We start from the raw sequence: 22,200 nt of genomic DNA on the forward strand, positions 1-22,200 counted from the left end.
AAAATAACACTTATTATTACAATATTGCTGAACATTGGGCATCGTTATTATTATAATGCCTATGGTGCAGGACATTTAGATAATGATAACACCACGCCAGTTAATGAACAATGGACAAGATATTGAAGTGTCATACAGACTGGGGCTGCTTCCTTGTGGGACTATGGCATCCCTATATGAGCTAAATATGGCAATGTAAATTGGAAGCTTGGTCAATAAAAACTTTGTAAAGAAAAGATCTAATGCTGAGTGGAGCAGGTCTGTAAATACAGTATTCGACAATGGTAACACATTATTTGAGTGCCTACATAAAGACTTCATAAGACATTCATATCCCGTTAATAGCCCATTCATAAGCAGTGCATACGAAACGCTTATATCAACACCCGCAAGTTATTTCATGTTTTTTCACAGTAATGTCATTTATACTGCAATTATAATTAACCCTAACTTATGGAATTCTTAATGGGATTCATCATAAAATACCTGCTTTGGTTTTCACAATATCTAGTCAGAAGTCTTTCAGCCATGGTGTTGTGGTATTGACAGTGCATAATGTGTGTGGAACAATGATAATCAGTGCAGGGAGGGTAGTAGACTTCATATCGGATCCCCTTGGATCTGTTGTTGCCCTCACCCATCCCCCTCGCCCAGTATCAGCCTGGCAGAAACAATTAACATTTCCATAAAAACAATTCTCTGCCTCCAATAGTCCAATGCAATTTGTTTTCCATCTCTGTTCATTAATCATTGTTTAAGTTGGTGAGCCCTCTTATACTCTCTGCCATCTGCACTCAGCTGTGTTACCGAGATGACACCTCGCCTCTTAATCGAAGCTGACAGCCAAGAAGACGCATGTCCAAATAGCTTTCTGCATACTGTATGTGCACCCCTTCTCCACTCAACATCCCTCATTCCTGCCATCAGGTAAAAGTCGGTGATTCAACGGATTCTAATTCATCTAAGAGGTGTGGTCACGCAACGCACACACAAAGGCACACACACACATGCACATGAAATGCACTTTCTAAATTATGACATGCAAAGCTATGGCTGCTCGTAAAGGGAAAAAGAGAACAACAAACGCAATGACAAAGGAATCTCATTGTAACGCCTCCTACCGAAGGTGGCTCTCCTTCCTGTTCGGGTGGTGCTCGGCGGTCGTCATCACCGGCCTACTTGCTGCCACCGATCCCTTTTTCCCTTTTCTGTTGGTTTGGTCTGATTTGTTTCACCTGTTTCTTGTTTAGACTTTTAATTTGGCTATTTAAATCGGTAGGCCCGCCTGCTCTTCGTGCGGGCTTGTTTATTCCCACTTTGTATGTGTGGTCGTGCTATCTTGGTTTGGTTCCTGTTTTGGGCATTTGTTTTATGACGCTCAGTTTCGTTATATATACTATTTTGCCTGGTGCTGAATAAAGTGCTTTTCAGAACTTTCTGCCTCCTGCACCTGACTCCGCACCCACTACGCCTAAGATTGTCACACTCATACATTCCACAATTTGTTCAAGCTGACAGGAGTCTTTTTATCCTGTTAAATGAGTTCTCTGTTCCTATGCAAAACTATTGTTTTCCTGGATTTGGGAGAAAGATGATTAATTATTCACTGTTTAGTATCCTTGTATGAGGGAGCTGTGCTTTTCATGCCATTGCCTCATAGTTCACACAGACTTAAGGCCATGGAACTGGCAATATGCTTAGAGAGTGTTGTTAATCATAAACCAGGTATTAAAATGAAACTTCACTATCTTAAGATAAAAGTAACTGTTAAGAAAAGAGTAACAGATTGGATGGTTGTGCTTTCTGAACTCCTTCTCTGGCTGGATAACAGCTTGGCCTGTACTGCTGAGGACCAGAGGGTCCAGACAAACACCTCAAAATACTTTTGCTGCACTTTTTCAAAGTGATTTAAGCCAACCAGAAAACAGCTTAGAATTTTTGGGAGAAAATCTGACTTATGTTGATGGCAAGAGAGGGCCAAAAAGCTAATTTGGGCTGTTCAGTTGAGCTTGGATTATAGATGTTCAAATCAGGTGCTTGGTGTTCAAACAAGTGATTCCATCAGAAAGTTGCCATGTAGGTCCTCTAACAGCACTTGCAGCATAGTAAAGAGAATAAGATACGAGCACATGATTTCAGTTTCACTCAGCCTCACTCTGATTTTCTCCTTCCTGCTTCACACACATTTACTTGCATTTGATGAAAAAAGACCCCTACTTGGAATCTGCATCATAATAGAAATAGCAGTGAGTTAAATGCTTTTCTAACATAAGCACAATTCCATTAGCCTGGGTGCCAGTCTGTGTTCTGCTCTCTTGACAACTTCTTTAGGGAATTGACAAACTCTGGTATACCGGCCCCATCATAATAAACAGATAATACTCCAAACTTTTTCAAATCAAGACATGTATTGCTTTTCACAGCTTGCTTATTCTCTCATCAACAACAAACACATTTATCAACTAGCTCCAGCTTTTGTTTTTCTAATAAAGTGCATTGCGGTGAAATTATGTGTAAATTCCAAGGCTGAATATTTAATGTTGATTGATCATACTGGCTGCCACCCACCTGCTCCTCCTCCTGTCCCCTTGGAGCCTGAGAGAGGAGAACTCTGGAATGGAGAGAAGCAGAGCATCATGGACTCTCTTAGCTCACATATGACAGATGGGGCATCATCGCTTCACCTCTCTATCCAGGTTACAGTGACAAGAGATGATATTTTATCAATGTATTTACAGTACACACTCACATAACCTCTGCATATCACCATTCACGTTACACACATTATTATAGCTATCAGAAGTCTGACAAACATCCTTGAAAAAAACGTCTTTACATCCAACAGTCTGTCAGCCACAGCCCTCAATTCAATTACTACTGTGGATCATTTGATATGTGGTGTATTGAAATGAGTATTTACTGCAACAGATTATCTTGGATGCAAAGATCACAGCAGGCTGTCATTACACTATATCACAGAGTGAGAAAAAAAACATCAGCCTATAAACAGTGTATTTTGACATGCATAAGGACCTGCTATTTAACCACCATATACAATCCTATTCTATCCATTCAACATGACTTATGACACATTCACTTTACATGGGCCTACACTATCCTATACTTTACTTAATGTTTAACGATATTTCCCTTCTCTTAATAGCCTACTGTCATTGGCATTACCAGGGGCAGCCAACCTCAACCATAAGGGTTTATGCATGCATACAAATATATTCTGAGAAACCATGTTATTCTGAGAAATCATCATTCGGAGAAACTGAAAGTTAAGAGCTGCAGGAGATTCTAAATATTTGTTGATATATACATTTCCTTACCTGGGCATTCAGATCGGAGGGTGTAAAACCGCAGCGCGTATTGGACTCGAAGTACAGCTTAAGTTCAGTCAGTGACGAGTGATGAGCTGTGTCTGACTTTTCCTGTGATACTGCGCTAAAGGATAACAATCAAATCAGATCTCCGTCAACACCCTTCAACTATTCATGCATGCGTTCGAAATAAAGTATGGAAGCATATGAGCTTATAGTTTAATTTCTGTGAGAAGGAGGGGATATGACCACTTCGAGATGTGCGTGGGCTCCCCCATCTGGTAGTTGACAAGCATTGTAGGCCTCCTGTTCCTGCGTAAATTACGCATAGGTTATTTGCGTCTCCAAATCCAAGATGATCAACTACTCCTTTTATTTAAATTAGGCCTAGTCATCATGATGCACATAGCATTCTGTTAATTTTTGCACTGTACAAACGTCACATTTTAGTGGGTTATTTTAAATTAGGCCTTGTCACTCACTATGCACCAACATTCTGTACATTTGTGCACTGTAAAAACGTCACATTTAGTAGACCTGGCCTAGATTATTTTAGGCAAACTCTTGTGACAGACACAGGAAGAGGTTTGGTGCGACTGTATTATATGGCCCACCACCTTTTCATCTTACTCTTTCCTGTGTGTGTGTGTGTGTGTGTGTGTGTGTGTGTGTGTGTGTGTGTGTGTGTGTGTGTGTGTGTGTGTGTGTGTGTGTGTGTGTGTGTGTGTGTGTGTGTGTGTGTGTGTGTGTGTGTGTGTGTATGTGTGTGTGTGTGTGTGTGTGTGTGTGTGTGTGTGTGTGTGTGTGTGTGTGTGTGTGTGTGTGTGTGTGTGTGTGTGCGCGTGCGTGGATCCTGCTCCTTAAACCCTTGTAATAAGTCAATATCCAAAATGTAGCCCTGTGACCTCAGATTGTTCCTTCTCCAAATATTTATAATGAGGATTTCAGCCACTCTGACCCTTTGTAAAACGTAATGAATAATGCAAGATTGATGCTTTGCAATTGTTTCAGGGCATTGGGAAAGCTCTGACTTGTGATTCAGCTGTATAAGTGCTTAGAGTGCTCAGAGGCTTCTTTTCAGAAATCTTAATTGGATGCGTGCAACATCCATCACACTGCTGTCATCCCAATGACTTTCTCAATGGATTATTTTCAAATAGAGAGAGGGAGTTCATTTATACAATAACCACACTCACAATATATGCACAAATTGTGCATACATCCTCAGGCGTTCTACTTATTTATTATAGAAAATGTATAGTCTCAATGTACTGACGTTAGTTTTGTTAGCTGCTGGTGCACTCTGACACCATTTACAGAGGTCTTTATTTCAAATGAACTATTTGACCTAAGATTGCTTGAATGTTAAATAGATTCAAGAACAAGTGAGTGTGTGCATACTTATAGTATAGAAACATGTTGATTAAATACTTCAGGGGATATTTCATAGACCAAGATTATGCACAACTACATTTAAAAGCAGCAATTCTCTATAGAACATAGTTTTAAGTACAGGAGTAGGCTTTATCTCGGTCCATGAAACCGGCCCAGGTGTACAGCAAGGAACAGTTTAATGCCCCATGACATTTGTAGCTGGGAGCAAGAGCCTCTTCTCTGAGCATCTGTCTGGTCAACAATACCTGCTCGTCTCTGCAAGGAGATCCTAAATGACCTAACTCTTAAATCCTCTTTAAACCCTGCAATGTAGATCTCTCTGTTGTTTTCAATTATTAATGTGTTCCTTTAGATCTCTTTGAAATGTTAAGTACATGTTCCAACATATACCTTCAAAGCTTTTGAAGTCCAATGATCTGTGTCTAGCCAGCGCTCAACCATGTTAAGCATTAGCTAATCTGTCTCATGCTACCTGGATAGATTTTTCCTATTGCAGCCCTAATCCTGATGAGGGGGAATCAACTAAGGACCAGTTTAAAAGCTGCTTATCGAACCCTGCACTCTCGCTACTTAGCGAGCAGCTAGTGATAGCTTTTCAAACTCACAAGGTGCAACTTTAATTACATCGAATCTGGAAGGATGGAGCTCACAGATGCAGAATCCCCAGCCGACACAGCAGCCATATGAAAAGGTGGTACAAAAATAGAGTTGGCAAGTCATTTTACATAGGAGAGATGATCTATTGCTGGTCATTGTGGTTCAACATTGTCAATACATGTGGCATACCTGTGTCATGGACAGGACAGACCAACACGTACATTAGCAGTGGATGGCCATCCTATTACCTCTGACCATAGAACATCAACCGTCATCTTGGTTATTTCCCGACAATTGTGCATGTTGAATAGTTGACACTCTACTGCGTACGTACAACTTTTCTGTTGGTCTGTCTTGTCCTTAGTGAGGATTGGAAATAAGGTTTGAGAAAATCTACCCAAAGGGGCGTAACACCTGACTTTGTCCAAAATTTTTAATTTTAATTCCAGTTTACAACAATATTTATTTTTGACATAAAGCTGGTCACAGAAGTGGACATACATTCAATAGGCAGGTACAAGGGGATTTGAGGAAATAAAGGGAAGTTGACATCTGACCCTGTCGTAGAATAATTAAGAAAGGAAAAGGCAAAAATAAATTGAATGATGCAGAGTATGTCGTCTTAGCATAGCAGGCAAAATCATGGATCAAACAATGAATAGAGTTGTAAACTACTGGCTTTGTCAGAGTATAGTCAAGACACTGACAAGATCAACCACCATAAAATGCACACCTAGGCAGTGTTGACTAATGTAGGGCCATAATGTTGGAGGATGAGGGCTCTAAATAAACTACCTCTTTACTTAAAAACATATTGCGGTGAAGTACTAATTCATAAATAATGGGGCTATTTGCTAAAAAGCTTGATGTTCCATTATACAAGGCAGGTAAATGGTTAAGAGTGAGTGTGTTGGGTTGCTTTCTCAACAAAGTTATGCTTTGTTGAGAAACAAAGTTAGGCAAATTGTTTATATTGCAATGTGTACTAACAGGAAAAGCATTATGAAAGAGAAGAAGAGAGGCTTGAAGAGTGATGCCAAAAAAATAAGCGGGATGGCAGATCATAGGGTGGGTTCACGGTCTGTCCAACTCCAAAAAGTGTTGGCATAGAAAATCAATGTTAAAAAAGGAGCCCGTAGTGTGGATCCTGGAGACTGGCTCTTCTGGGTCACTTCTGCTTCAGCCGGGCAGTTTTGAACTTGGACACCCTCTTTGGGGCCTCTTGGGGGGCCTCGGGGGCCACCTCCTCCAGTTTCCTCTCTGGGATGGTGGGCAGCGCTGGCAGAGCAATGGTGAATTGGGGGATCGACAAGGGAATGGGCTCCTTCTCAACCACCGTGCCTGAAAAGGCCTGGATCAATGACAAAGAATAAGATGGTGGTTAATGTGATGCTGTAAACTTGGCAGGACATAGACCACTCCCTGCTCTAAGCATTTATTTAAGTTCAAAGAAATTGTGAACTAATCACCCCTGTCTCTTGCACGTTTTATACCGATGATCGTATTTATTGCACTGTACATTTAAATCATTATCTCTCATGTTTCTTGTCTATTTATTGTATCTGTGCCGGTTTGTTGTATGTGTCTGAAGCACGGCTGTTGCTGTAATAAGAATTTCCCTAAAGGGACAAATAAAGTTGTTGGCACTGAATTGAAGATCTTTACAGTATTAGAATATTGATGGAGTATTGAATCAGGACCAGCTGAGTTTACCTGAAAGCTGCTGGTGGGATGTAGGAGGACCCCGGTGGGGCTGTCCTCCTCCGTGATGCCGTCACTGGTGTCGCTGTATGTGTTCTCGTCATGGCTCAGAGTGCGTCCAAACGTCCGCCGCTCCTCGAAGTCGGCAGCGCTGCTCTCGCTGGTGTCACTACACACACTGCTCTCTCTGCTCCGGGACTTCAGGATTGACTTCCTGGGGATGGGCTCGCCGTTCTTCACATCCACAAACAACCTGACAAAAGGCCACAAACATACACCCAGTCAGCCATTATACCCAATCAGATCACAGAACTTGTTAATAGACAGACACCATACCAAATCAGAATAAAGAAATCTGGAAACATTCAGAGTAAACACCATTCCATATGCCATTTTTACATTTGATCCAAAATGTTGCCAAAAGTTCATACCAACCAAACATTTAACGATTGATGTGTAGCCTGTGTGTACCTGTAGAGGTCTGTGGGCGTAGTGATGTTGTGGAGCCCGTGGTGAGAGTGACCGTTGCTGGTGCCGTTCTTCTTTTTCCTCTTGGCTTGCTGCTTCTGTTCTTTCAGCTCACTGAACTTCAACATGGTGTTCTTCCCTGTGTTTATCCTCACCTGGAGAGACAGAGGGAGGTGAAGTACATTGATTTACATAGCTCAAATAACATAATGGACTACAAGTTGACTGCGATGAGATTAATACGCTTCATACACACTGACCTTCTTAGGTTCCACCGTATGAGAGAAATAGATGGTAGGCAAACAGACGCCTTCCTCCTCCTCTGCTTCATCTTCCTCCTCCTCCCCGGTTGACTGAGCTGTACTGTTGAGTTGGCTGCCGTTGTAAGGCACAAACGCCCTGCCTTTGCTCCTCTCATCATGTCCATTGACACGATGATGGCTGCCGCTATCTCCCTCCTTCTCTTCCTCAGAGGATGTTGTGTCATCGTTGCCATTGGTGTCTGCACTGTCAAACCGTCTGAAAACAATAGACACAAAGTATCAAGCTGGGAGAAACCAATTCTTCACTACATTTTGTAATGAAACACAGGTGTGAAGGTGGATAGAGTGGCGCTGAATTACTCCTCAATTCTAACATCTATGCATTTTGTGTGTGTATTTAACTCTACCGGTGTTGCTCCTCTTCCTGCTCCTCCTGCGCTTCCAGCTCATCCAGTCTGGCCCATAGCTCCTCCTCGGACAGCACTCTTCTCCTGCTCCCTCCATCTCCCTCTCCACTGCCCTCTTTGTCCTCCTCCTCCTCTTCCTCCTCTATCTTCACAACAGCCTCCATCTTGGGCTTAGAGTGGGGCTTAAGAGCCACACGCAGCTTTCCTTTGCTGACCATTTCTTCAATACTTCCAACCTCTTCTCTGATGTCCACATAGTCCCCTTTAGCCTGAGGAAACAGAGAAGGGTATAAGTGTGTGTGTGTTTAAAATATTTGATCATATAAATCGATTTTCTGCACAGGGACTTGTCTATCAGATAAGCTGGCTGAAGAGGATCCTAAAAACTCTTTATTATCACTGTAATTACACTTACGCCTGAGAGTTTTTCTAGATCCTCTGTAAACCCAACTCTGGCTTCAAAGTCCTTCCTGGTCTTGTGCAAGTCATCCAGCGCACTATTTACATCTAAAAAACAAAGCACAAATATTGTGTGATGGAATAGAAAAATCCGCCAGCAAGGGGTTAAACTCTTAACACAGTAAAAAAAAAAAAAGGGGAAAATTATGACAAACGGTTCATAACATCGCATGCCCTCGGTGCTACTTCGGATCATTAAATCTTCACAACAATTAAACCCCCGTCCGCTAATGGCAGCAGGGGCACCGTTGCCATGGCAACAGCGAGCCTTCAGCCGTACGTCTCGAAACGTTGGGGAAAGGTCAAACGCGGACGGCCTGACAACTCAGCCGGGCTGTTTGACAGATCTCAGCGATCCATGTTTGCATTATGGCACTTAGTTGTGTAAAAGCGGCCTGGGCAGGGTCAGGGAAGGTTATGTCACATTCACGCTTCAGGTAAACACCAGTCTAATAATGGCCGCATCATCATCACACATTGTTATTTAGGCCCATCTGACGATATATATTAAAGAGCTTTTTCGGGTGCAGGGTGAATACCAAAGGGGAGTGAAGGGGAAAAAACTCTATTTGGCAGGAGGGTTTAAGTCTGGACATATTGTGACAAAATAATTGCAGATGGCCAAAATCAATGAGTAACCAACAAATAGCAATCTGAACATAATTCTGCATTTTCAATAGAAATGAACTTGCAGTATTGCAAATTATGACCAAGATGACTGTGTGTTATTACTTATTTGCTAATGCAATTGTAATTTGATACATAATGGTCCATCAGAAAAACTGTATCAAACATTCTAACAACCCAAGTATTCACAAAATAAGTAGCCATTCAACTTTTAGTTTGAACTGAGTGATCACCTCTTTTTCGGTTTGTCTGACAGCAAGTCCATGACAACTACCCCTGCTGGATGAACTGTGGTAGTGTTGAGAAGACATTCAAAACATGACCTCAATCTTTCTCAATAAGAATTATCAGTAGCATACATTGCGAAACAATATATAGTCATACAATTGAGGAATTCTCTCATTTTTTAAATAATATTAGTTATGTGGGTGTCAGAGTTGGGCATGGTGCCATGGTATCTGAGAAAATTCAAAATGGCTTCCAAAACAAACGCACGTTTCTTCCTGTGCTCCACGAGCTTCTGGGCCTGCTTGGCAGAGCACTTTGCAAACCAGTTGTCCCCCAGCAGCACGGTGATCTCATTGGTATGGACCAGCATCCCAGGCATGAAGGCCAGGGGGCCAAATGGCACCTGTTACAGCAGAGGAGAAGGAGATCAACTTGCATTATTCAAGTTGAGTTCAAGTTTCAACTTGACTTTCAATCGTTTTTATTGAATTTTTGTTATATATACAGTACTTTATTTAACTAGGCAAGTCAGTTAAGAAGAAATTCTTATTTACAATGACGGCCCACCAAAATGCAAAAGGCCTCCTGCAGGGACGGGGGCTGGGATAAAAAAATAAATAATAATATATAGGACAAAACAGACATCACGAGGAGACAACACTACATAAAGAGAGACCTAAGACAACAACATAGCATGGCAACAACATATGACAACACAGCATGGTAGCAACACAACAACATGGTAGCAACACATCTTGGTAACATGACAAAATACGGTCCAAACATTATTGGGCACAGACAACAGCACAAAGGGCAAGAAGGTAGAGACAACAATACATCACGCAAAGCAGCCACAACTGTCAGTAAGTGTCCATGATTGAGTCTTTGAATGAAGAGATTGAGATTTTTTAAAAAATGTCCGGTTTGAGTGTTTGTTGCAGGTCGTTCCAGTCGCTAGCTGCAGCGAACTGAAAAGACGAGCGGCCCAGGGATGTGTGTGCTCTGGGAACCTTTAACAGAATGTGACTGGCAGAACGTGTGTTGTATGTGGAGGATGAGGGTTGCAGTAAATATCTCAGATAGGGAGGAGTGAAACCTAAGAGGGTTTATAAATAAGCATCAACCACTGGGTCTTGCGACAGTACCAGTCAAACATTTGGACAAATCTACTAATTCAAGGGTTTTTCTTTATTTTTACATTGTAGAATAAAAGTGAAGACATCAAAATTATTAAATAGTGGCGCAGCAGCCTAAGGCACTGCATCTCGGTGCTAGAGGCGTCACTACAGACCCTGGTTTGATTCCAGGCTGTATCACAACCGGACGTGATTGGGAGTCCCATAGGGCGGCGCACAATTGGCCCAGCAATCTCCTCCAAAATAGCCCTTACACAGCCTAGAACTGTGTTGGGTCCTGTTGTCCTGTTGAAAAACAAATGATAGTCCCACTAAGCGCAAACCAGATGGGGTGGCGTATCCCTGCAGAATGCGGTGGTAGCCATGCTGGTTAAGTGTTCCTTGAATTATAAATAAATCACAGACAGTGTCACCAGCAAAGCACCCCCATACCTCCATGATTCACGGCGGGAACCACACATGCAGAGATCATCTGTTCTCCTTGACTGACCTTTATGTCTTAAAGTAATGATGGACTGTCTCTTTGCTTATTTCAGTTGTTCTTGCCATAATATGGACTTGGTCTTTTACCGAATATGCTATCTTCTGTATACCACCCCTACCTTGTCACAACACAACTGATTGGCTAATACGCATTAAGGGGAAAAAATCCACAAATATTACAGTTTTTAACTATCTAGAACCCATTTCTCAATACTTAGGTCACTTTTTCAAAGCTCTTCACACAGTAAGCACAGCAGCAGTCTGTGTGGGCTAAACTGTGGATCATTTTTCATTGCTTTGGCACAAAATGCATTCAATGACAATCTTTCAAATTTCATGAATTATTTTCTCACTCAGACACAAGCACCACCAAAACTTTATGTACCTACAGGCCAATTTGAAAATGTTTACGTACTCTTTTCAAAACTGTTGAACTTAAGTTCAAAACCTAACATAACACAAAATTGAATAAGACAGTAATAGCGTATTGAAATATATTCCAAGTATAAAACAATTAAATACTATCAAATCAATTAGACCAAACACAGCTGATTCCCATTGTAGCTGAACACCAACCCAGGTGTTAGTCTTTCAATTTCATTACCATCTACACAAAAGGGGACATCATATGAATAATGCTGGACTGTAATGTAAACATGGACCCAGCCAGAGATAGAGAAGTGGCTGGGAGAGGGAGGGAGAGGAGTACATGTGCGTGGTGGAAGAAGACTGAGTGGAAGATCAAGAGCTGTAGTCTCAGATTATCAATTATAGTATCCCTAATCTCATGTAATAAATCATGGTCTATCAATGAGAGAGGCTGGTCTGAGAGTGCAGCCAAATCTGCAACGCTCAACAGTGGAATCTATTGTGAGAAATTCCTGGCAAAACAACACGTAAGATGTCCATTCTGCAAGGGCACATTCTGCACATTTCAGAAGTAAATTGAGCAAAGCCTCCAAACCCACTTGTGTGTAATTGTTTTTGTATTTCTGCCTATGACACAACGGTTACATCCCACAGGCGGGAGAGGTAGGATTTTCACTGCTGTGCAGGAAACTGTAATCGTTGATATGGTTATCAGAAACAATGGCATAAAACTCACAGAGATTCGGGACAGCGTGTTGGCAGACAACATTACATTTGGAAATATTCACAATGTAAGCATAACAACTATTTCTAGAGTCCTGAAACAACATCAATTCGGGATGAAGCAGTTGTACACTGTCCCCTTTGAGAGGAACTCTGAAAGAGTCAAGCAACTCAGGAACCAATATGTCCAGGTAAGATGACTATAAAATACAGAACTGGTTTTGAAAAACCAAACAGGGCAGAGGCACACAATGGCATATTTTTAGGTATAATGTAAACTACCGTGATAGCCTAACTCTTATGTTGCCTTGTGAATTTATTTGAGAGTCATGGAGATTGAAGCCAGGCAAACAGCCCACATATTCATCTTTGTGGATGAGGCTGGTTTCAACTTGGCTAAAACACGGAAGCGAGGAAGGAATGTGATTGGGAAAAGAGCCACAGTGGATGTCCCGGGCCAGAGGGGTGCCAATATCACAATGTGTGCAGCAATATCCTCTGATGGATTGTTGTTACACAAACCGCTAATTGGGCCATACAACGCCGAGCGTCTCCTTTCATTCCTGGATGACATCTATGGAAGGGTTGTGCCAGGTGAGAAAAGTGTTGCAGTGAGGTGAAATCGGCCAACGTTTGTAATTGTATGGGACAATGTGGCATCTCACCACTCATGTGCAGTCACAGAGTGGTTTGCAGCTCATCCCAGGATGGTGTCCCTTTTCCTCTCACCTTACTCTCCATTCCTCAACCCCATAGAGGAACTATTTTCCTCATGGAGGTGGAAGGTTTATGACCACCATCCACATGATCAAATGTCCCTCCTGGAAGCAATGAATGCTGGATGCCTAGACATATCTGCAGAAGATTGCCAGGGATGGACCAGGCATGCCAAAATATTCTTTCCTAGGTGTATTGCCCAAGATGACATAAGATGTGATGTGGAGGAGAACCTGTGGACTAGCATTTCTACTGTATCTGTAGATGGTGTATATATATACAAACTCTTGTATTTTGGAATCACTCAATGCCAAAAAAATTACATAAAACATATTGAAGCATATTGCATCATGTCTGATTCATTCCTGTAACATATACTGGAGTGAATTCTAAACAGTAGAGAGGTGTCATTCTTTTTTGGTAATGCTACCTGTTGTTAAGTGTTTTTAGGTCATTGTTTTTCATGTGACAAAGTGTTCTTGTTGGGTGACAAACGTTGTGAGTGTTATGGGCAGATCTACTTAATGTTAGATCCCTTACTTCAAAGGCAATTATAGTCAATGAACTAATCACTGATCATAATCTTGATGTGATTGGCCTGACTGAAACATGGCTTAAGCCTGATGAATTTACTGTTTTAAATGAGGCCTCACCTCCTGGCTACACTAGTGACCATATCCCCCGTGCATCCCGCAAAGGCGGAGGTGTTGCTAACATTTACGATAGCAAATTTCAATTTACAAAAAAAAAAATGACATTTTCGTCTTTTGAGCTTCTAGTCATGAAATCTATGCAGCCTACTCAATCACTTTTTATAGCTACTGTTTACAGGCCTCCTGGGCCATATACAGCGTTTCTCACTGAGTTCCCTGAATTCCTATCGGACCTTGTAGTCATAGCAGATAATATTCTAATCTTTGGTGACTTTAATATTCACATGGAAAAGTCCACAGACCCACTCCAAAAGGCTTTCAGAGCCATCATCGACTCAGTGGGTTTTGTCCAACATGTCTCTGGACCCACTCACTGTCACAGTCATACGCTGGACCTAGTTTTGTCCCATGGAATAAATTTGGTGGATCTTAATGTTTTTCCTCATAATCCTGGACTATCGGACCACCATTTTATTACGTTTGCAATTGCAACAAATAATCTGCTTAGACCCCAACCAAGGAACATCAAAAGTCGTGCTATAAATTCACAGACAACACAAAGATTCCTTGATGCCCTTCCAGACTCCCTCTGCCTACCCAAGGACGCCAGAGGACAAAAATCAGTTAACCACCTAACTGAGGATCTCAATCTAACCTTGCGCAATACCCTAGATGCAGTTGCACCCCTAAAAACAAAAAAAATGTCTCATAAGAAACTAGCTCCCTGGTACACAGAAAATACCCGAGCTCTGAAGCAAGCTTCCAGAAAATTGGAACGGAAATGGCGCCACACCAAACTGGAAGTCTTCCGACTAGCTTGGAAGGACGGTACCGTGCAGTACCGTAGAGCCCTTACTGCTGCTCGATCATCCTATTTTTCTAACTTAATTGAGGAAAATAAGAACAATCCGAAATTCCTTTTTAATACTGTCGCAAAGATAACTAAAAAGCAGCATTCCCCAAGAGAGGATGACTTTCACTTTAGCAGTGATAAATTCATGAACTTCTTTGAGGAAAAGATTATGATTATTAGAAAGCAAATTACGGACTCCTCTTTAAACCTGCGTATTCCTCCAAACCTCAGTTGTCCTGAGTCTGCACAACTCTGCCAGGACCTAGGATCAAGAGAGACGCTCAAGTGTTTTAGTACTATATCTCTTGACACAATGATGAAAATAATCATGGCCTCTAAACCTTCAAGCTGCATACTGGACCCTATTCCAACTAAACTACTGAAAGAGCTGCTTCCTGTGCTTGGCCCTCCTATGTTGAACATAATAAACGGCTCTCTATCCACTGGATGTGTACCAAACTCACTAAAAGTGGCAGTAATAAAGCCTCTCTTGAAAAAGCCAAACCTTGACCCAGAAAATATAAAAAACTATCGGCCTATATCGAATCTTCCATTCCTCTCAAAATTTTTTGAGAAGGCTGTTGCGCAGCAACTCACTGCCTTCCTGAAGACAAACAATGTATACGAAATGCTTCAGTCTGGTTTTAGACCCCATCATAGCACTGAGACGGCACTTGTGAAGGTGGTAAATGACATTTTAATGGCATCGGACCGAGGCTCTGCATCTGTCCTCGTGCTCCTAGACCTTAGTGCTGCTTTTGATACCATCGATCACCACATTCTTTTGGAGAGATTGGAAACCCAAATTGGTCTACACGGACATGTTCTGGCCTGGTTTAGATCTTATCTGTCGGAAAGATATCAGTTTGTCTCTGTGAATGGTTTGTCCTCTGACAAATCAACTGTAAATTTCGGTGTTCCTCAAGGTTCCGTTTTAGGACCACTATTGTTTTCACTATATATTTTACCTCTTGGGGATGTTATTCGAAAACATAATGTAAACTTTCACTGCTATGCGGATGACACACAGCTGTACATTTCAATGAAACATGGTGAAGCCCCAAAATTGCCCTCGCTAGAAGCATGTGTTTCAGACATAAGGAAGTGGATGGCTGCAAACTTTCTACTATTAAACTCGGACAAAACAGAGATGCTTGTTCTAGGTCCCAAGAAACAAAGAGATCTTCTGTTGAATCTGACAATTAATCTTAATGGTTGTACAGTCGTCTCAAATAAAACTGTGAAGGACCTCGGCGTTACTCTGGACCCTGATCTCTCTTTTGAAGAACATATCAAGACCATTTCGAGGACAGCTTTTTTCCATCTACGTAACATTGCAAAAATCAGAAACTTTCTGTCCAAAAATGATGCAGAAAAATTAATCCATGCTTTTGTCACTTCTAGGTTAGACTACTGCAATGCTCTATTTTCCGGCTACCCGGATAAAGCACTAAATAAACTTCAGTTAGTGCTAAATACGGCTGCTAGAATCCTGACTAGAACCAAAAAATTTGATCATATTACTCCAGTGCTAGCCTCTCTACACTGGCTTCCTGTCAAAGCAAGGGCTGATTTCAAGGTTTTACTGCTAACCTACAAAGCATTACATGGGCTTGCTCCTACCTATCTCTCTGATTTGGTCCTGCCGTACATACCTATACGTACGCTACGGTCACAAGACGCAGGCCTCCTAATTGTCCCTAGAATTTCTAAGCAAACAGCTGGAGGCAGGGCTTTCTCCTATAGAGCTCCATTTTTATGGAACGGTCTGCCTACCCATGTCAGAGACGCAAACTCGGTCTCAACCTTTAAGTCTTTACTGAAGACTCATCTCTTCAGTGGGTCATATGATTGAGTGTAGTCTGGCCCAGGAGTGGGAAGGTGAACGGAAAGGCTCTGGAGCAACGAACCGCCCTTGCTGTCTCTGCCTGGCCGGTTCCCCTCTTTCCACTGGGATTCTCTGCCTCTAACCCTATTACAGGGGCTGAGTCACTGGCTTGCTGGGGCTCTCTCATGCCGTCCCTGGAGGGGGTGCGTCACCTGAGTGGGTTGATTCACTGTTGTGGTCATCCTGTCTGGGTTGGCGTCCCCCCCCCCCCTTGGGTTGTGCCGTGGCGGAGATCTTTGTGGGCTATACTCAGCCTTGTCTCAGGATGGTAAGTTGGTGGTTGAAGATATCCCTCTAGTGGTGTGGGGGCTGTGCTTTGGCAAAGTGGGTGGGGTTATATCCTTCCTGTTTGGCCCTGTCCGGGGGTGTCCTCGGATGGGGCCACAGTGTCTCCTGACCCCTCCTGTCTCAGCCTCCAGTATTTATGCTGCAGTAGTTTATGTGTCGGGGGGCTGGGGTCAGTTTGTTATATCTGGAGTACTTCTCCTGTCCTATTCGGTGTCCTGTGTGAATCTAAGTGTGCGTTCTCTAATTCTCTCCTTCTCTCTTCTCTCTTTCTTTCTCTCTCTCGGAGGACCTGAGCCCTAGGACCATGCCCCAGGACTACCTGACATGATGACTCCTTGCTGTCCCCAGTCCACCTGGCCATGCTGCTGTTCCAGTTTCAACTGACCTGAGCCCTAGGACCATGCCCCAGGACTACCTGACATGATGACTCCTTGCTGTCCCCAGTCTACCTGGCCATGCTGCTGCTCCAGTTTCAACTTCCACCTGACTGTGCTGCTGCTCTAGTTTCAACTGTTCTGCCTTATTATTATTCGACCATGCTGGTTATTTATGAACATTGAACATCTTGACCATGTTCTGTTATAATCTCCACCCGGCACAGCCAGAAGAGGACTGGCCACCCCACATAGCCTGGTTCCTCTCTAGGTTTCTTCCTAGGTATTGGCCTTTCTAGGGAGTTTTTCCTAGCCACCGTGCTTCTCCACCTGCATTGCTTGCTGTTTGGGGTTTTAGGCTGGGTTTCTGTACAGCACTTTGAGATATCAGCTGATGTACGAAGGGCTATATAAATAAATTTGATTTGATTTGATTTGATTTATGGAATAATGAGTTAATCTGAGACATGTATGGAGTGTTTTGGTAGTTTTAGTGAATTTTGGATGTGAAATTAACTGCTGTGCCAAGCTGAAAGTTGGTTAGGAGAACTGTGTGAAGAGTTTTGAAAAAGTGACCTAAGTATTGAGAAAGGGGTCCTAAAGATTTTTTTTTACAATGTAATTTAAATGCATTCCAGGTGACTACCTCATGAAGCTGGTTGAGAGAATGGCAAGAATGTGAAAAGCTGTCATCAAGGCAAAGGGTGGCTACTTTGAAGAATCTAAAATCTATTTTGATTTAACAATTTTTTGGTTACTACATGATTCCATATGCGTTTTATTTATTAAATGTTTATAACTAGGCACATCAGTTAAGAACAAATATTATTCATAATGACAGCCTACTCCGGCCAAACCCTAACCCGGACGACGCTGGGCCAATTGCGCGCCGCCCTATGGGACTCCCAATCACGGCCGGTTGTGAAACAGCCTGGAATCGAACCAGGTTCTGTAGTGATGCCTCTAGCACCGAGAATGAGTAATGAGTAGGTGTGTCCAAACTTTTGACTGGCACTGTATATTAGGGCAATTTAAACATGGTTCTGCATACTTTTGTACAAACTAAAAGTGAAGCTGAATAGCTGAAAGAAAAGGAGAATAGAAACTGATAGTGAAAGATAAGGCCTTCCCTACAACACACCATGTGTAAACATCTCAAAAGCACCCATCTCGCTGTATTAACTGCTGTGTTTTCGCTCCAGATCAAGAGGGGACAATGGTTTGAGAATTCACTCGACACACCTCATAATAAACTGTAAATAATACCCTGCTATGGAAACTCACTCCCCATTGCATTTACTGCATTTGACTGGACAAGATGGCGCCGACAGACACGGTCACCCTGTTTTCTAGCCAAATTTGCATTTCACATTTTTGTATTATTTCTTACATTTGCTCAGAAAGTTTCCAGTATAATTTCATACTGCTGAAATTTTGTTTTGTTTTATCCACTTTGTATATGGGTGCTTACATTTATCCTATTTCACACATGTACAAGTTTGAATTGTTAATGTATTTGTCGCTGTTGATAATAGCTAAGAAACCCTCAGCTATTATCAATGGCAACCCTGAAGCAATTAGGGTTAAGCGCCTTGCTCAAGGGAACAGACAGATTTTTCACCTAGTTAGCTAGGCTACCTGCTACGGTTAGAATATATATAGTATTCTAGTCATGGCTCATCCTGTACAACTACTGCCATACACACCTTTTTCTAATCATATGCTGTCCATACATTAGATATACACACAGTGCCTTCAGAAAGTATTCAGACCCCTCGACTTAAAAAAAAAAGTTAGCCTTAACACAAAATGGTTTTTTATTTTTTAAATTCCCCCCCTCAATCTACACACATTACACCATAATGACAAAGCAAAAACAGGTTAATAGATTTTAGCAAATTTATTAAAAACAGAAATATTACATTTACACAAGTATTCAGACCCTTTACTCAGTACTCCGTTGAAGCACCTTTGGCAGCAATTACAGCCTTGAGTCTTCTTAGGTATGACGCTACAAGCTGCGCACACCTGTATTTGGGAATTTCATCCCATTCTTCTCTGCTGATCCTCTCACGCTCTGTCAGGTTGGATGGGGAGCATGGCTGCACAGCTATTTTCAGGTCTCTCCTGAGATGTTTGATCGGGTTCAAGTCCGGGGTCTGGCTAGGTCACTCAAGGACATTGAGACTTGTCCCGAAGCCACTCCTGCATTGTCATGGCTGTGTGCTTAGGGTCATTGTCATGTTGGAAGGTGAACCGTCGTCCCAGTCTGAGGTCGTGAGTGCTATGGAGCTTGTTTTCATCAAGGATCGCTCTTTAATTTGCTCTGCTCATCTTTCCCTTTATCCTGTCTAGTCTCCCAGTCCCTGCCACTGAAAAACACCTCCCACAGCATGACGCTGCCACCACCATGCTTCACCGTAGAAATGGTGCCAAGTTTCCTCCAGACGTGACTCAAAGAGTTCAAACTTGGTTTCATCAGGACCAGAGAATCTTGTTTCTCATGGTCTGAGAGTTATTAGATGCCTTTTGGCAAACTCCAAGCGGGCTGTCATGTGCCTTTTACTGAGGAGTGGCGTCGTCTGGCCACTCTACCATAAAGGCCTGATTGGTGGAGTGCTGCAGAGATAGGAGAACCTTCCAGAAGGGCAACTATCTCCACAGAGGAAGTCCGGAGCTCTGTCAGAGTGACCATCAGGTTCTTGGTCACCTCCCTGATCAAGGCCCTTCCCCCCTGCTTGATCAGTTTGGCTAGGCGGACAGCTCTAGGAAGAGTCTTGGTGGTTCCAAACTTCTTCCATTGAAGAATGATGGAGGCCACTGTATTCTTGGAGACCTTCAATGTTGCAGAGATTTTTTGGTACCCTTTCCCAGATCTGTGCCTAGACACAATCCTCTCTCTGCACTCTATGGACAATTGCTTTGACCTCATGGCTTGTTTTTTGCTCTGACATGCACTGTCAACTGTGGGACCTTATATAGAAAGGTGTGTGCCTTTCCAAATCATGTCAAATTAATTTACCTCAGGTGGACTCCAATCAAGTTGGAGAAACATCTCAAGGATGATCAATGGAAACCAGATGCACTTGAGCTCAATTTAAAATCTCATCACAAAGGTTGCTTTGTCATGATGTAATATTGTATGTAGACTGATGGAAAAAATGTATTTAATACATTTTGGAATAAGGCTGTAATGTAAGAAAATGTGGTAAAAGTGAAGGGGTCTGAATACTGTATATATATTATATATATGCTCTGGACTCTGGACTCTTTTATTGATATTGCTCATTCTGACATTTCTTAATAATTTATTTTATTGTGTGGGTGGGTTTGTCTATTGTTATTGCATTTTGTTGCACCTGCGATAACATCTGCAAATCTGTGTGCGCAACCAATAAACTTTGATTTGATAAGAGAAAGATGGAACATACCATGATGTCATAGGACACCTGATCTGGAAGAGTTTTGAGTCGATCCTCGAGGGTTTCATAGTCACCCTTTACCTTCGCCCTGAAAGTCCAAAGTTTTTTAAAATTCAGTTATAAAATGGCACACACACAAAACATTACACATGCCCTTCCTGATCTACAGGTTATTCCTGAAAGGACACATAGATCTCGTGTTTAGCCTATCTATCTATGTACTATCAAGGATGTAGTGAGTGACTCGTGGTGGAACTAGTAATGTTATCTAGAAGCACAGTAGCACCATAACTCACAAGATGCTGTGTGTATGAGTGGTAGTGGCTGACTCCAATGCCATAGTCACTACATGGAATCGCTACACAAACTCACCAGTGCTGGATCTGACCTTCGCAGCCTTGCACCACCTGTTGTTAACAGAGTGACAATTATTTAGGTCAAACTTTGCATTTCTATTCTCTATTAAAAAAACTGTCAGAAGAACCCCCTCCATTGTAGTTGTTTACACTTACTCACTGGGGGAAAACAACACAGAAGCAAATTATCGGGAAGTTTAAAGTATTTTGGTTAAACAGCTGTCAAAGATGAATTGTATCAAAATGTAAAAGGATCAAAAGCTTTTCTGAACCACCCAGTATATACTTACATACACAGGAGCACCAACCTGGGGGCAGGAAGGGGCATCTGCATACTTTGCAATGAATGTCATACCAGGAAGTAGCCTACTACAGTACTACACTTTGGGTAGAAGCATGTCCCAACACATTAGGCCTGTTTCTATTTGAAAGGCATACAGTTGCACCCTCCATTGCATACTGCATGACTCCAATTCTAATGTAACACAACAAGAACATGACTTTGCCAACTGACTAACAGTAGCTTGCTATCTGGCTCTTTCTTTACTGTTGTCCTGTACTGCATTTGCATTGCCAGTAAATTCCTTTTATTAAACATTATCGGTCAACATTTAGATATGTTGAATCTAGGTTCATTTTTAATGGGCAGTAGGCCGGCCGCACAAGGAAATGCTTGTGTATTGTTACGTGCATGGTTCATTTGTTTACTTTCCATGCTTTGTACTTGCTGAAATAGATAAACATGGGTCAATATCAGAGAAATTGACAAACTTGATTATGCATACTCGATGGTTGTACACAACATGGCTTGTCCAGGATCCAGGCTGAAATAAACAACAAGCAACATGTGACCGCTACCTCAAGGAAGCTTCTAGAAAAAAAAAAAGGTTTAGAAAATGTCCACGATAAATGGTCTGTCGAAGAGGCCACGCGCGCATAAATGAATATGCAACCTGCTGAAAGAGAATGCATGTTAGGTCTCATCTCACGAAAATGCAAAACGATTTGCAAAATTCTGTTGTCGACCGCGTGAATGATCAACACGCATAGCTCACGCTAGCCAGGTAACGTTAGCTACAGTAGCAAGCTAATTCATTGTTTTACCTTTTTATGCTCCACTCGAAGTCTATCAACTCCTTGTGGGACCTCTATAATCATTTTATTTCTCTCAGCCATTTTCCCATGTAATATTTAGATGTGAATAAAAAACAATGCTCAGGGGTTGTAAGTCCTAAAAAAATGTTTATGAATGCAATTGCAGGTATTCCTGAGAGGCGTTTTCCTATTATTCATCAAAGGGGCAGTGGTAGATATCCAAGATTTCGGAAGTGAAACCATTTCACATTCTCATTTTAGGATTTCAGCATGATCTCCGAAATATCCACGGAATATAATCCTCAATTGTTCAGCGTCCTCCTCACCGACCCTGCGCCATGTTCCTCTGCCCGTTTCCCGGTGTACTCTGGG

General features: G+C 42.1%; 1 protein-coding gene across 2 annotated transcripts; it reads right to left on the reverse strand.

Moving 5' to 3' along the window:
* Positions 1 to 5,733: 5,733 nt before the first annotated feature.
* On the reverse strand, positions 5,734 to 22,200 carry LOC109866927 (unconventional prefoldin RPB5 interactor 1). Of its 2 annotated transcripts, none has more exons than XM_020455838.2 (10): positions 21,838 to 22,200; positions 20,750 to 20,784; positions 20,387 to 20,465; positions 9,739 to 9,874; positions 8,573 to 8,664; positions 8,158 to 8,426; positions 7,748 to 8,006; positions 7,491 to 7,642; positions 7,032 to 7,272; positions 5,734 to 6,669 (listed from the first exon to the last, which is right to left on the reverse strand). In XM_020455838.2, the coding sequence occupies exons 1-10, from the start codon at positions 21,907 to 21,909 to the stop codon at positions 6,487 to 6,489; spliced, it is 1,518 nt and encodes a 505-aa protein (XP_020311427.1). In that variant the 5' UTR covers positions 21,910 to 22,200; the 3' UTR covers positions 5,734 to 6,486. The 2 variants fall into 2 exon arrangements, with proteins under 2 accessions (XP_020311427.1, XP_020311428.1); XM_020455839.2 differs by having other exon boundaries at positions 20,750 to 21,689; positions 21,838 to 22,191.

Source organism: Oncorhynchus kisutch, linkage group LG22 (assembly GCF_002021735.2).
Source record: "Oncorhynchus kisutch isolate 150728-3 linkage group LG22, Okis_V2, whole genome shotgun sequence".
Lineage (NCBI taxonomy): Eukaryota > Metazoa > Chordata > Actinopteri > Salmoniformes > Salmonidae > Oncorhynchus > Oncorhynchus kisutch.

What these genes read in the sequence shown, in the direction of transcription:
- LOC109866927 (XM_020455838.2), bottom strand. Translation starts at nt 21,909, where the DNA reads ATGGCTGAGAGAAATAAAATGATTATAGAGGTCCCACAAGGAGTTGAT. An exon ending in CGTGGAGCACAGGAAGAAAC is followed by an intron (nt 8,665 to 9,738) that starts GTGCGTTTGTTT and finishes TTTGTTTTTTAG; the next exon opens with ATGTAAATAGTGCGCTGGAT. An exon ending in CAGGAAGAGGAGCAACACCG is followed by an intron (nt 8,007 to 8,157) that starts GTAGAGTTAAAT and finishes TATTGTTTTCAG; the next exon opens with ACGGTTTGACAGTGCAGACA.